We start from the raw sequence: 10,460 nt of genomic DNA, 5'->3' as shown, positions 1-10,460 counted from the left end.
CTAGACTGTGGGGGGGGGGCGCCCTCCCCGGCTTTCAAAGCTGATTGGCTGCGGCAGCCTCCACCTTCGCCTCTCTCGGGCAATCACTGGCGCTCAGGTGACAGTTCTGCGGGAAGAGAAGACTAGAGCTGGGAGAGAGGAGAGTCACCTAGAGACAGACTGACAGAGGGGGCGCTGCCCCTAGATTCTGACTTGATTGCTTCCCGCTGTTTGTCACCGCCGCCCTCACCCCACCAATCTGTAGGGCTCTCCACCCCTCCCTATACATTGGCTCCATGCCCCTCCCCCCTCCCCCTTTTCGCATTGCGGGCCCGCCGGACTCCGACGCAGCCACCTCAGAACCCGACTTGACTCCCTGCCAAGCAGAAGAGTCCGACTCTGCCAAAGTCCCGCTTTTCCAAATCTTTCGGTGGTCAACTCTCCTCCCCCTACCCTGGGCACCAAAGGCTTCCCCGCCCCTTCCTTGCCTTGCCCCCTTCCCTCTGCTCTTTCCCTTCCAGACGGAAAAGTATCGCTGAGATGCGACTGATTCTGGGGTGGGCCTGAAGTGATGGGTGCTGGGGTGAGAAGGGGGAGAAGGTGACGTCAGGGTGAGTGGGAAAGGAGGGGGAAGGAGGAGAAGAGAAGAGAGAAAAGGGATAGAGCGGAGGAAAGGGGAGGGGAAAAGGAGAGGAGAGGAGGTGGGGAGGGACGGGAGAAGAGAGGGAAGGAAGGAGGGGGTTGTGTAGGGAAGGCGGTAGCTGCTGCAGAGAATTAGGGTCCAACTCGGGATCCGAAGGCTGCATGATGAGGTGAGATAAGAACTGCTGATGGAGGAAGAGAGAAATTGAAAAGTGGAAGCAGTATCGTGAAGGCTCCAGAGAAAGGGGAGCAGGAAGGAGAAATGGGGAATGAGGAAGACAGCATGGAGTAAGGTCCAAGGAGGTGGAATCTGAGATTGCAGAGGAGAAAGCTGGTGAGGGGTGAGGAGGGAAAAGGCTTGGTGAATGCCTGGAGCCTTTTGACTGGATTTCCCCATCCCATTTCCACCATGTCCCCTTGGCCCCTACCCCTGGCCTGCCCAGCCCTCACTTTGATCCTTGGGGCCCTTACTTCCCTTTTCCTCTGGTACTGTTATCGACTGGGTTCCCAGGATACCCTAATCTCTGGGACTGGGGGTACTGGCAGAGGGGGTGTTGGAGTTGGTAGGGGTGTTGAGTCTGGATGTCAAGGCCCAGGGGCCACCAGAGAGCCTGGTGAAGGGCCTGGGGCAGAAGGCCTTGTGAGTCGGAGGCTTCGGGCCTATGCCCGGCGTTACTCCTGGGCTGGGATGGGGCGGGTGAGGCGGGCAGCTCAGGGCAGCAGCAGCCTTAGTGGAGGGCCAGGGATCCAACGCCCAGCTCTGCTCTTTTTGCCCGACCTTCCTTCTGCTCCATTTGTGCCCCGGGATGCTCAGCGACATGATGTGGAACTCCTAGAGAGCAGTTTCCCTGCCATCCTTCGGGACTTTGGAACTGTGAGCTGGGATTTCTCAGGGACATCTTCTCCACCTCGGGGATGGTCTCCTCCTTTGGCCCCTGGGTGCCATCAGTTCCTACTCTACAGAGCTGGTCGGTGCCAGCCAAATAACTGTCGACGTTGCCCAGGGGCATATCGGGCTCTTAGAGGGCTGAGAAGTTTTGTGAGTGCCAATTCTTTTGGCAATGCTGGGTTTTCTGTTCTACTGCCTGGAGCCAGACTTGAGGGGCGCTGTGGACCCACCAATGCTCGGGTTCGTTGTCACCTAGGTAAGTAGTGGATCAAGAATATTTAGGTCTAACCTGGGGCAAAATGGAAGATTATGAGTCTATTTTGGGAAGCATTAGGAATGTCTGAGTCAGTGGAAGGGTATTTGACTTTTACCTGGGCCTTCTCCAACAGGGCTGAAGATTCCCCCTGGCTGTGAGTTAGTTGTTGGGGGTGAACCCCAGTGCTGGTCTGAGGGACATTGCCTACTTGTGGATGATTCTTTCCTGCACACGGCAGCTCATAATGGTAACCAGGACCCCAGAATTCTGCAAAAAAGAGATTTGGGATTCTAGAGGGGATTGGCTAAATCTGGGACTTTAGAATAAAACTGAATTATTTGAATCCTGTTTTCTGTTTGTCTCCAGGCTCTGCAGAAGATGGACCTCGGGTAGTCTTCATTGTTGACCTTTGGCATCCCAATGTAGCAGGGGCAGAGCGACAAGCTCTTGATTTTGTTTTTGCACCTGACCCATGAAGGGAAATTTGATGTTCCAATATCCCCCCAGAAAGAGTCTCAATCTCCTCCCTAGGAACCAGACAAATTGGACTTGGGCTGCTTGGTATGACATAGTTTGGCTCTCACCTCTGGTGCTGCTACAGGGCACACAGAAGTGAGAAGTTGGCATATCCAAAAACTGAAATACAAATTTACAATTCTCTTTAAAACTGGCGGCATCCTTTCACAATGCACAAGAGAGCTGGTTGGGGATGGGTAGTTGCAGATGCAGTATAATGTAATGCATAGATTACTATACTTAGTGAGGAAATCCAATTTCTAAACTTGTTTCTGCCACTAAGCTTTGGCTGTTGGACAAATCACTTCACCTGGGTTTCAATTTACTTCTCTGAAATGATAGGATTAGATTAGATGACCTAACATTCCTTTTAACTTTATGAATAAGTAAAGTTTATCCACCCTGCATATATCTTCCCTTCCCTTTTCTCACTCATATCCCTCCAAAAAAACCCAACCTGCCAAAGGTTTCCTCTTCCTCCTCAAGAACCAGATCTATCCTCAAAATTCAACTTTATTTTCAATAATTTAATAGAAAATTAAAATAAATAATAAGAAACAAGTAGGTAGGGATAAGGCCAGGCTGGGAAGACCACAGGCCACTTCAGTATCAATTTAAGAAGGAATAAGGGACAGAGAGAGGAGTACAGGTGAATTGGCTGTAAAATGAACAAGGGTAAAGGAGGAGGCTTGGAATGTAGCAGATGGTTATGGTCATGAGAAAAACTTTGGCACATAAGACATACTAAGAGGAAGTGAAAACATGGGCAGAACAAGAAATCTGAAACATGCCGTTATGATGGATGCAAAGATTGGGGAATATTGGAAATAGAGGTAAGAAGATAGTAAAGTAAGTGGGAGAACATCATATCCAAATGTTTTGGATGGGGTAAATCTAACTGAAATATGACATGTTGAGAAATACTGTAGTATGTGCCTTGGAATGTACCATGTTGTTGATGGGATTGAAGTAATAAGGAAGATAAAAAGGACTAAATGTACCGTACCATAAATCAGAAATAGTGAGTGGAAAGAGGAAACCCACAACTTGACCAGCAAAGCCGGGGCAGAAATCATGAAAAGAGAGAGAATGGAAGCATTATGGTGGTAGTGACAATAAGGAAGGGGAAACAAGTTCAAGGACAAGGTGGTGAAAGGTCAGTCCTTGAAGACAGCCTGCTGGCCATGGGGTCGTTCATCATGAGTAATGTGTCTTCTGACATGGATCCGTCGGACTCGATGCTCTCTTCCATCTTCATCTTCTCCCCGCCCAGCCCCACCTCCTCCAGCAGCACCCCCTGTGGCTTCTAGGAGAGCAGGGTCAGGCCCCCGGGGTGTCTCATAGATCAGGATATTCAATGTTTCTTCAAAGATCCTTGCCTCTGGGAATTCCACCTGTGAGTGTTAAAATTAAGATTAACTAACTCTGAAGAGTTATGAGGCCAAGACTGTCCCATCTCTCAGCAGTTTTGGTCTCATCCAAAGAGAAAGAGAGTGGGAGGAAGAGGGGAGAAGGAAGAGGAAAAGAAAGGAGAGGGAGGAAAGGAGAAGAGAAAGGAGGGATGGAGAGATAAAGGGAGAGGTATCTCCACTCCCAAAACCACCTTATTTTCAATGCAATAGTCTTCTCCTCTGCTAATCACACTGATGCCTATTACACTGCTTCCTTAATGGCTGGGAGTGCTAAAGTAGCCCTTTCCCACCCTCAAATCTGAGGCTCATCCTTGACCTTGGTTTGCTTCTTCTCAGTGGCATAGACAATGGAGGTACAGCAGACTTCAGCAATCTTTCGGCCCTGTCCATAAAAAGACCAGCAGCAGATCTCATCACCCAGTACATCTTTGAGAAAGAGCAGCCGCCCATGGAAGCGCAATGCCAGCTTGTCGAAGAGCTCAATGTTCTTTAGTAGGTTGTCATCCGACGTGCTGGGGATTAGAGAAGTGGGTAGCAAAAGGCAGTCAGATTCCAGCATCCAAACCAACTCATCATTTGATGAGTACTAGCTTATCCAATCCAAGGAAGAGTTTTAGGCATTGGGAGTAGAGTTGAAAAAGAGATAAGGGCAATAAGACTATGGTCTTTGTTAAGAAAGGGAATAGGGTTGAGAACTGGAGGGCCAGGTCAGAGCTCTCCCTCACCTGGTGTAAGAATACTTGTTGTTACTTCGATTGTGCAGCAGCTTTACCACTGGCTGAAAGAGAAGAAAGAAAGGATAGGAAAAAATGGTCAAGCTGAGTTCAGGAAAGCCAACCCTTCCCTACATACTGGTGCCTCACCTTAGAGGTGCTAGCCAGAAGCTGCTGCTCCTCCCGTGGAGATGTCACCATGGGGATAAGGCAGAGTGGAGAAAGGCTCTCACTCTTTTGCTGGAGAAAGAGAAAGGTTAGTTGCCATCTGACAGAGGAGATGGGGGTAGGGAGTATGGTAAGAAGAATTGGGGTTTGAGGAATCAAGTATGAAACTCAGCTACCTCTATTTCTCTTTTCCCTATCACTCAGAGCAAGAACTCTTTTCAGAGTCCTATGACTATCAAGAAACACAAAAATGGAGAAAGAGCTTTGGGAAAATAAGTCAGAGCATGAGAGGCAATATACTGCAGTAGATAGGACACTGGGATATAATCAGGGTTCTGCCACTTGCTGTTAAAAGAATTAGTGTAAGTGACTTTACCTCTCAGTATACTTCCTTACTTCCTTAACTGTGAAAAGGGGGAAAATAATGAGCCTGATTACTCTACAGAATTATCTTGTGTTATAAATGAACATTTTGAATGTTATAAAAATACAGAAATGCCTCAAATGTAGTGCCATTTTAAGTGCTCTTTAAATGGCACAAAGACACCCTATCTATTATTACAAAATGAAAAGCAATATGGTAGACCAGAAAAGATGAGATACTTGGGAGCCAGGAGCCCAGAGTTCATGTTCTGGCTCTAATACTAGATATGGTCAAATCACCTTACATTTTTGGGCCTCAGTTTCCTCGACTATAAAATGGAGGTGTTTATACTACTTACTTCACAGGCTTTTGGGGAAGGAAAATGGGATGCTTTGTGAATCTTAAAAGTAGTATGTACATGTTAATTATTCTTCTAGAGCTAAAAAGGACATTAGAACTAGTCCCATCTATTTCTTTTACAAGAAACTGTCCAGAGTTCCAGAGAGGTTAAACAGTTTTGTGGACACTGAGCTAGGATGGGAACACAGTGTTCTCAAAAGAGTAGGCCACAAGCCCCTGGTTCCCTCACTCACATATCACTCCCTACAGTTTATATTGGTTACTATTGCAGATAATATGACATAGGAAGTCAAATGAGGGATGATGCAGTGTGGGAGAGAACTGGCTGGAGACAAAATAGTTTCTTTATGTGGCCCTCAAGGGGTCAACAAACAGATATAGGGAAAGATGGAAAGACATGTGGTATTACCTGTAGAGCCAACTGGCAATCCTCAGCTAGCCCTTGCACCAAGTAGTATCGAGCTTCACCCAATAGCTCGCCCAGTTCCCGAGGACCCTCTGGCAGAGGCACTGACCCATCCCGAAGGTAGTTCAGAATTGTCCCAAAATGACGTCCACTCCTGTCAATCAGCACCCAACCTAAAAGAGGAAAAGGCAGGGAGGAAGAAGGGAAAGATTTTCCTCTTTTAATTATTTCCATGCCAAACAAATAAATATCCTTTAAAAAAAAAACTGCCTTCTTTCTGGAGAGGATAACATAATTTATCATTGTCCTAAGGATAGAATATTAGCACTTGAAGAAAAGTCTTAGCAGTTTTTTGTTGATGATTCCTTCTTACTATTATTAGCTCCACAGACTTCACCTTTTGATGAAAGTTGGTATCCATCTTAAAAGTTAAAATACTCAGGATACCTGGTGAGAGTTACGTAAGGTGAAGTAACCACTGACCTAAGCACAAAATCTTTCTATTCAGCAAGATTTTGTGTCTATATTACCCAAACTTCCCAGTTCTTAATATGTTCCTTCAATGGGTTTCTTCCACCTTCTTGGTGGGATCAAGTACACTGGAAAGACTACCACCCCAGCCCCCAACTCCTGGGCTTCTATAGAAACAAAGGCATAATATCCCTTGGCAGCATATGGAACAGCTGCTTTTATTCTTCATTCAATACCAATTTCCCTTCCCCCAATTGCAAGGCTGTGGCATTCCTACTACTACACTCTCCACCCCCCCTACACACATCTACCAACAGCTGTCTTCCCTTTCATCTTTGTTGGGATCCTACTCACTCCTACCTCTTGAGATAAGTAGGCAACACCAACCCAGTCCCAGAAGTTGGGGCCAAACATGCCCTTAATTTCACATTTTTGCCATCAGGGAAAATCCTACACAGATGGCCATAGGTCTCTCTAATAGTAATAATTTTCATATCTAGTAAATATAACTTATTTCCCCTCAAAAGACTGCCCTCTACATGAAGGACATAGTATACCTAAAGATGTGCTATTAATATTTGAAGAAAGCACAGGTAACTTTTTGTTGATGGTCATTCCTCCTTGCTATAAAATAATGAGTTCCAAAGGCCTCATCTTTTAATAGAGGTTACTTGCAAACTCTGAGTACCTTTCCCATTTTTTGTTTCTCACATATTTAAAGGACCAAAGGTTTTAGAGACAAGAAAATTTAGGTCATCTAGCCTAACATTTTATAGACGAGGAAACTGAGGTCTCAAGGGGTTAAGTGACTTCCAATCACAAAGGTATAGTGATAGAGCCTGGACTCGAACCTCTTTCGTTTGATTTCCCCAGGACACCAAGCAGCTTTTTTAAGTGAGCACCTATTATGGTGTGCGGGGCAGAAACAACTGACGAACAAGACTTCGTGCCCCAAGGAGTTTTCAGGTTCGCAGGATAGCTGCACGCGGGTCCGGTCCGCGTAGCCCCACTTGTTTTGCCCTGCCCCGGCCCCAAACCCGGGTACCTTCGGAGTCTGTGAGCACCTCCATGCGGCCACTGAACATAGCTTTAAGCATGGTGTCCTGCTTGGTCAGGGTCTGCAGCGTGGTATAGTGGAGCGAGCCCCCCACATTCAGCTTCACATACTTGCTACTCGGGCTCAGCGGCTTGAGGTCATAGGCGGCGCCCCCGCCCGCCGCCCCGGGGGTAGGAGATGTGGGCGGCAGTGACGGGCCTGGGGGCTCGGGACCCCCAGGGGAGGGGGCGGCAGGGGATCCCGTGCCCGTGGCTTCGGCCGACATGCTAACCACTCCCGCTGCCGACGGCTGCGGCTGCAGGGATGGAGATGACAGCGGCAGCAGCGGAGTTACTCAGGCCCAGGCCCCAGGCCACCCCCCCACCCCCACCCCAGACCCAAGTCACAGCCGAAACCTCGGACCCAGGTCCTCTGACCCCGCCCCTATACGCGAGCCTTTCAATTCCCCACCCCTCCTCCCTCCCGCCCCTACCCCTCCCCCTCCCTCCCGCCCACCCCGTTCTCCCCCCGCCCCAACTCGGCTCTATTCGGCTCCCGGACCCCTCCGCCGCCCCATCTCGGCAGCGCTGCCCGGAAGTTAGGTGCTGACCCAATCTACGCAAACGCACTGCGGCTTCTCTAGAGGGATAGGCGGAAGAAGTAAGGGAGGCATGCGCATTGGCGACCGGAGCGGTTTGACTCTCGAGCGCCACCTGAGGGCCCCTGGTATTCCCAGAACGTCAAGGAAAGGAGGTCGCGTCTTTGCACGCGGGTTTAGTGTAGGAGGGTCTCACTCAAGTTCATCTTAAGAACTTAACGAAGGGGTCCCTTTTTTAAGAAAGAAAACACTTTTCATTAAAAAAAATCTATGCAAATAAATTTCTTCGCTTCTATTTATTTAAAATAAAAAATAATGTACATTTTATGACAACAAAATACCATAATCTTAAATATTCTTAAGATAACATATTTATTGATAAAAAATCCTTTTCATGTTTCATATTTATGAGTTTTAAAATAATCATAATATTTATTCATGTGAGGATAGACTTATTTGGAGTGCAGTTTCCCAAAACTAGATGTCATTGAGATGATGGCCACTATTTTGACTATTAATAAAGATGGTAATTTTGTCTTTATAATAGCCACATCAGAAAATCCTGTCTCAAAGGAAGCTGTTAAGAAAAAATATTTTTTTAATTGTATCGTTTTTCTTTGATACAAAGGAGAACCCTTTATTCACTCATAGCGTGAAGGGTTTCCAGGTAGAAGCATTTGTGAAAGTGGTACTCCAAAATGTCCAATGATTTTAGCTGCCTGCTGTGAGAGAATTGTCCCATAGTTTGAAAACTACAGAAAGGGAAGAGAGTAGCTTTATCATTTATGAGTGAACCCTACCCCCCAACTTCTTTAGCCAGTTAATATTATTTCTAATTTATGCATTCCCATAAGTCAGTCCCTCAACTAAGCTAAAAGTGATTTATGAGGATTTTTTGCTGAGATAGAGGTACTGCTTGAAGAGAGAGGGGATTTTTTTGAGGGGTATGGTAGGGAAGGTATTTTTTTATCTGAACATAAACACCCTAAAAAAAATCTTTCCATTTACATAGGAGAACCTGTGAAACGTTGTCTATTTCATACCCATTGCTTTTTTAAAAGTATATAATAAATTCCACACATTACTTTCAATACTGTCCTGCTTTTCTGTGCTTCCTTTGTAACTTCCTTCTGAAATTCTCTCTGCATCTTCTAAATAATGTCTCAATTGGCCTTTTTTTTGGGGGGGGGCAACACTATTGTTAATCTATCCTCTCCTCCAAAGCCCCCTCCATTAAAAACTAAAAGAAAGAATACAGAATACAAATTTATATAGACAAGGAAAGTGAATCCAGTTATTATGTCTAAAAATATATGTCTCTTCATCTTTTTTTTTTAATTTTATTTGGTCATTTCCAAACATTATTCATTGGAAACAGAGATCATTTTCTTTTTTTCCCTCCTCTCCCTCCCACCACCTCTCCCATAGCCCACACGCAATTCCACTGGGTATCACATGTGTTCTTGATTCAAACCCATTTCCATGTTGTTGGTATTTGCATTAGAGTGTTCATTTAGAGTTTCTCCTCAGTCATATCCCCTCCAACCCTGTAGTCAAGCAGTTGCTTTTCATCGGTATTTTTACTCCCACAGTTTATCTTCTGCTTGTGGATAGTGTTTTTTTAGATCCCTGCAGATTGTTCAGGGACATTGCATTGAGAAGTCCATCACCTTCGATTGTACCACAATGTATCAGTCTCTGTGTACAATGTGTTTTCCTGGTTCTGCTCCTCTCGCTCTGCATCACTTCCTGGAGGTTGTTCCAGTCTCCATAGAATTCCTCCACTTTATTATTCCTTTTAGCACAATAGTATCCCATCACCAACATATACCACAATTTGTTCAGCCATTCCCCAATTGAAGGGCATCCCCTCATTTTCCAATTTTTGGCCACCACAAAGAGTGCAGCTACGAATATTCTTGTACAAGTCTTTTTCCTTATTATCTCTTTGGGGTACAAACCCAGTAGTGCTATGGCTGGATCAAAGGGCAGACATTCTTTTATCACCCTTTGGGCATAGTTCCAAATTGCCCTCCAGAATGGTTGGATTAATTCACAACTCCACCAGCAATGAATTAGTGTTCCTACTTTGCCACATCCTCTCCAGCATTCATTACTTTCCATAGCTGTTATGTTAGCCAATCTGCTAGGTGTGAGGTGATACCTCAGAGTTGTTTTGATTTGCATCTCTCTGATTATAAGAGATATAGAACACTTTTTCATGTGCTTATTAATAGTTTTGATTTCTTTGGCTGAGAACTGCCTGTTCATGTTCCTTTCCCATTTAGCAATTGGAGAATGGCTTGATTTTTGGTACAATTGATTTAGCTCTTTGTAAATTTGAGTAATTAAACCTTTGTCAGAGGTTTTTATGAAGATTGTTTCCCAATTTGTTGCTACCCTTCTGATTTTAGTTACATTGGTTTTGTTTGTACAAAACCTTTTTAATTTGATGTAGTCAAAATTATTTATTTTACATTTTGTGACTCTTTCTAAGTCTTGCTTGGTTTTAAAATCTTTCCCTTCCCAAAGGTCTAACAGGTATACTATTCTGTGTTCACCTAATTTACTTATAGTTTCCTTCTTTATGTTCAAGTCCTTCACCCATTCTGAATTTATCTTGGTGTAGGGTGTGAGGTGTTGATCCAAA

General features: G+C 45.3%; 2 protein-coding genes across 2 annotated transcripts; one reads left to right on the top strand and one right to left on the bottom strand.

Moving 5' to 3' along the window:
• The first annotated feature begins 62 nt into the window (after positions 1-62).
• On the top strand, positions 63-2,433 carry ASPHD1 (aspartate beta-hydroxylase domain containing 1). The gene is made up of 3 exons (XM_001368296.3): positions 63-1,766; positions 1,900-2,013; positions 2,133-2,433. The coding sequence occupies exons 1-3, from the start codon at positions 1,031-1,033 to the stop codon at positions 2,240-2,242; spliced, it is 960 nt and encodes a 319-aa protein (XP_001368333.1). The 5' UTR covers positions 63-1,030; the 3' UTR covers positions 2,243-2,433.
• A 344-nt stretch (positions 2,434-2,777) lies between these two features.
• KCTD13 (potassium channel tetramerization domain containing 13) lies at positions 2,778-7,819 on the bottom strand. The gene is made up of 6 exons (XM_001368336.4): positions 7,222-7,819; positions 5,709-5,878; positions 4,558-4,647; positions 4,420-4,472; positions 4,011-4,206; positions 2,778-3,676 (listed from the first exon to the last, which is right to left on the bottom strand). Exons 1-6 carry the CDS (start codon positions 7,496-7,498, stop codon positions 3,440-3,442), a joined length of 1,023 nt encoding a protein of 340 aa, XP_001368373.1. The 5' UTR covers positions 7,499-7,819; the 3' UTR covers positions 2,778-3,439.
• Positions 7,820-10,460: the final 2,641 nt, after the last annotated feature.

This window comes from Monodelphis domestica, chromosome 7 (genome assembly GCF_027887165.1).
Source record: "Monodelphis domestica isolate mMonDom1 chromosome 7, mMonDom1.pri, whole genome shotgun sequence".
Classification (NCBI taxonomy): Eukaryota; Metazoa; Chordata; class Mammalia; order Didelphimorphia; family Didelphidae; genus Monodelphis; species Monodelphis domestica.
This window is presented reverse-complemented; position numbering and strand designations above follow the sequence as displayed.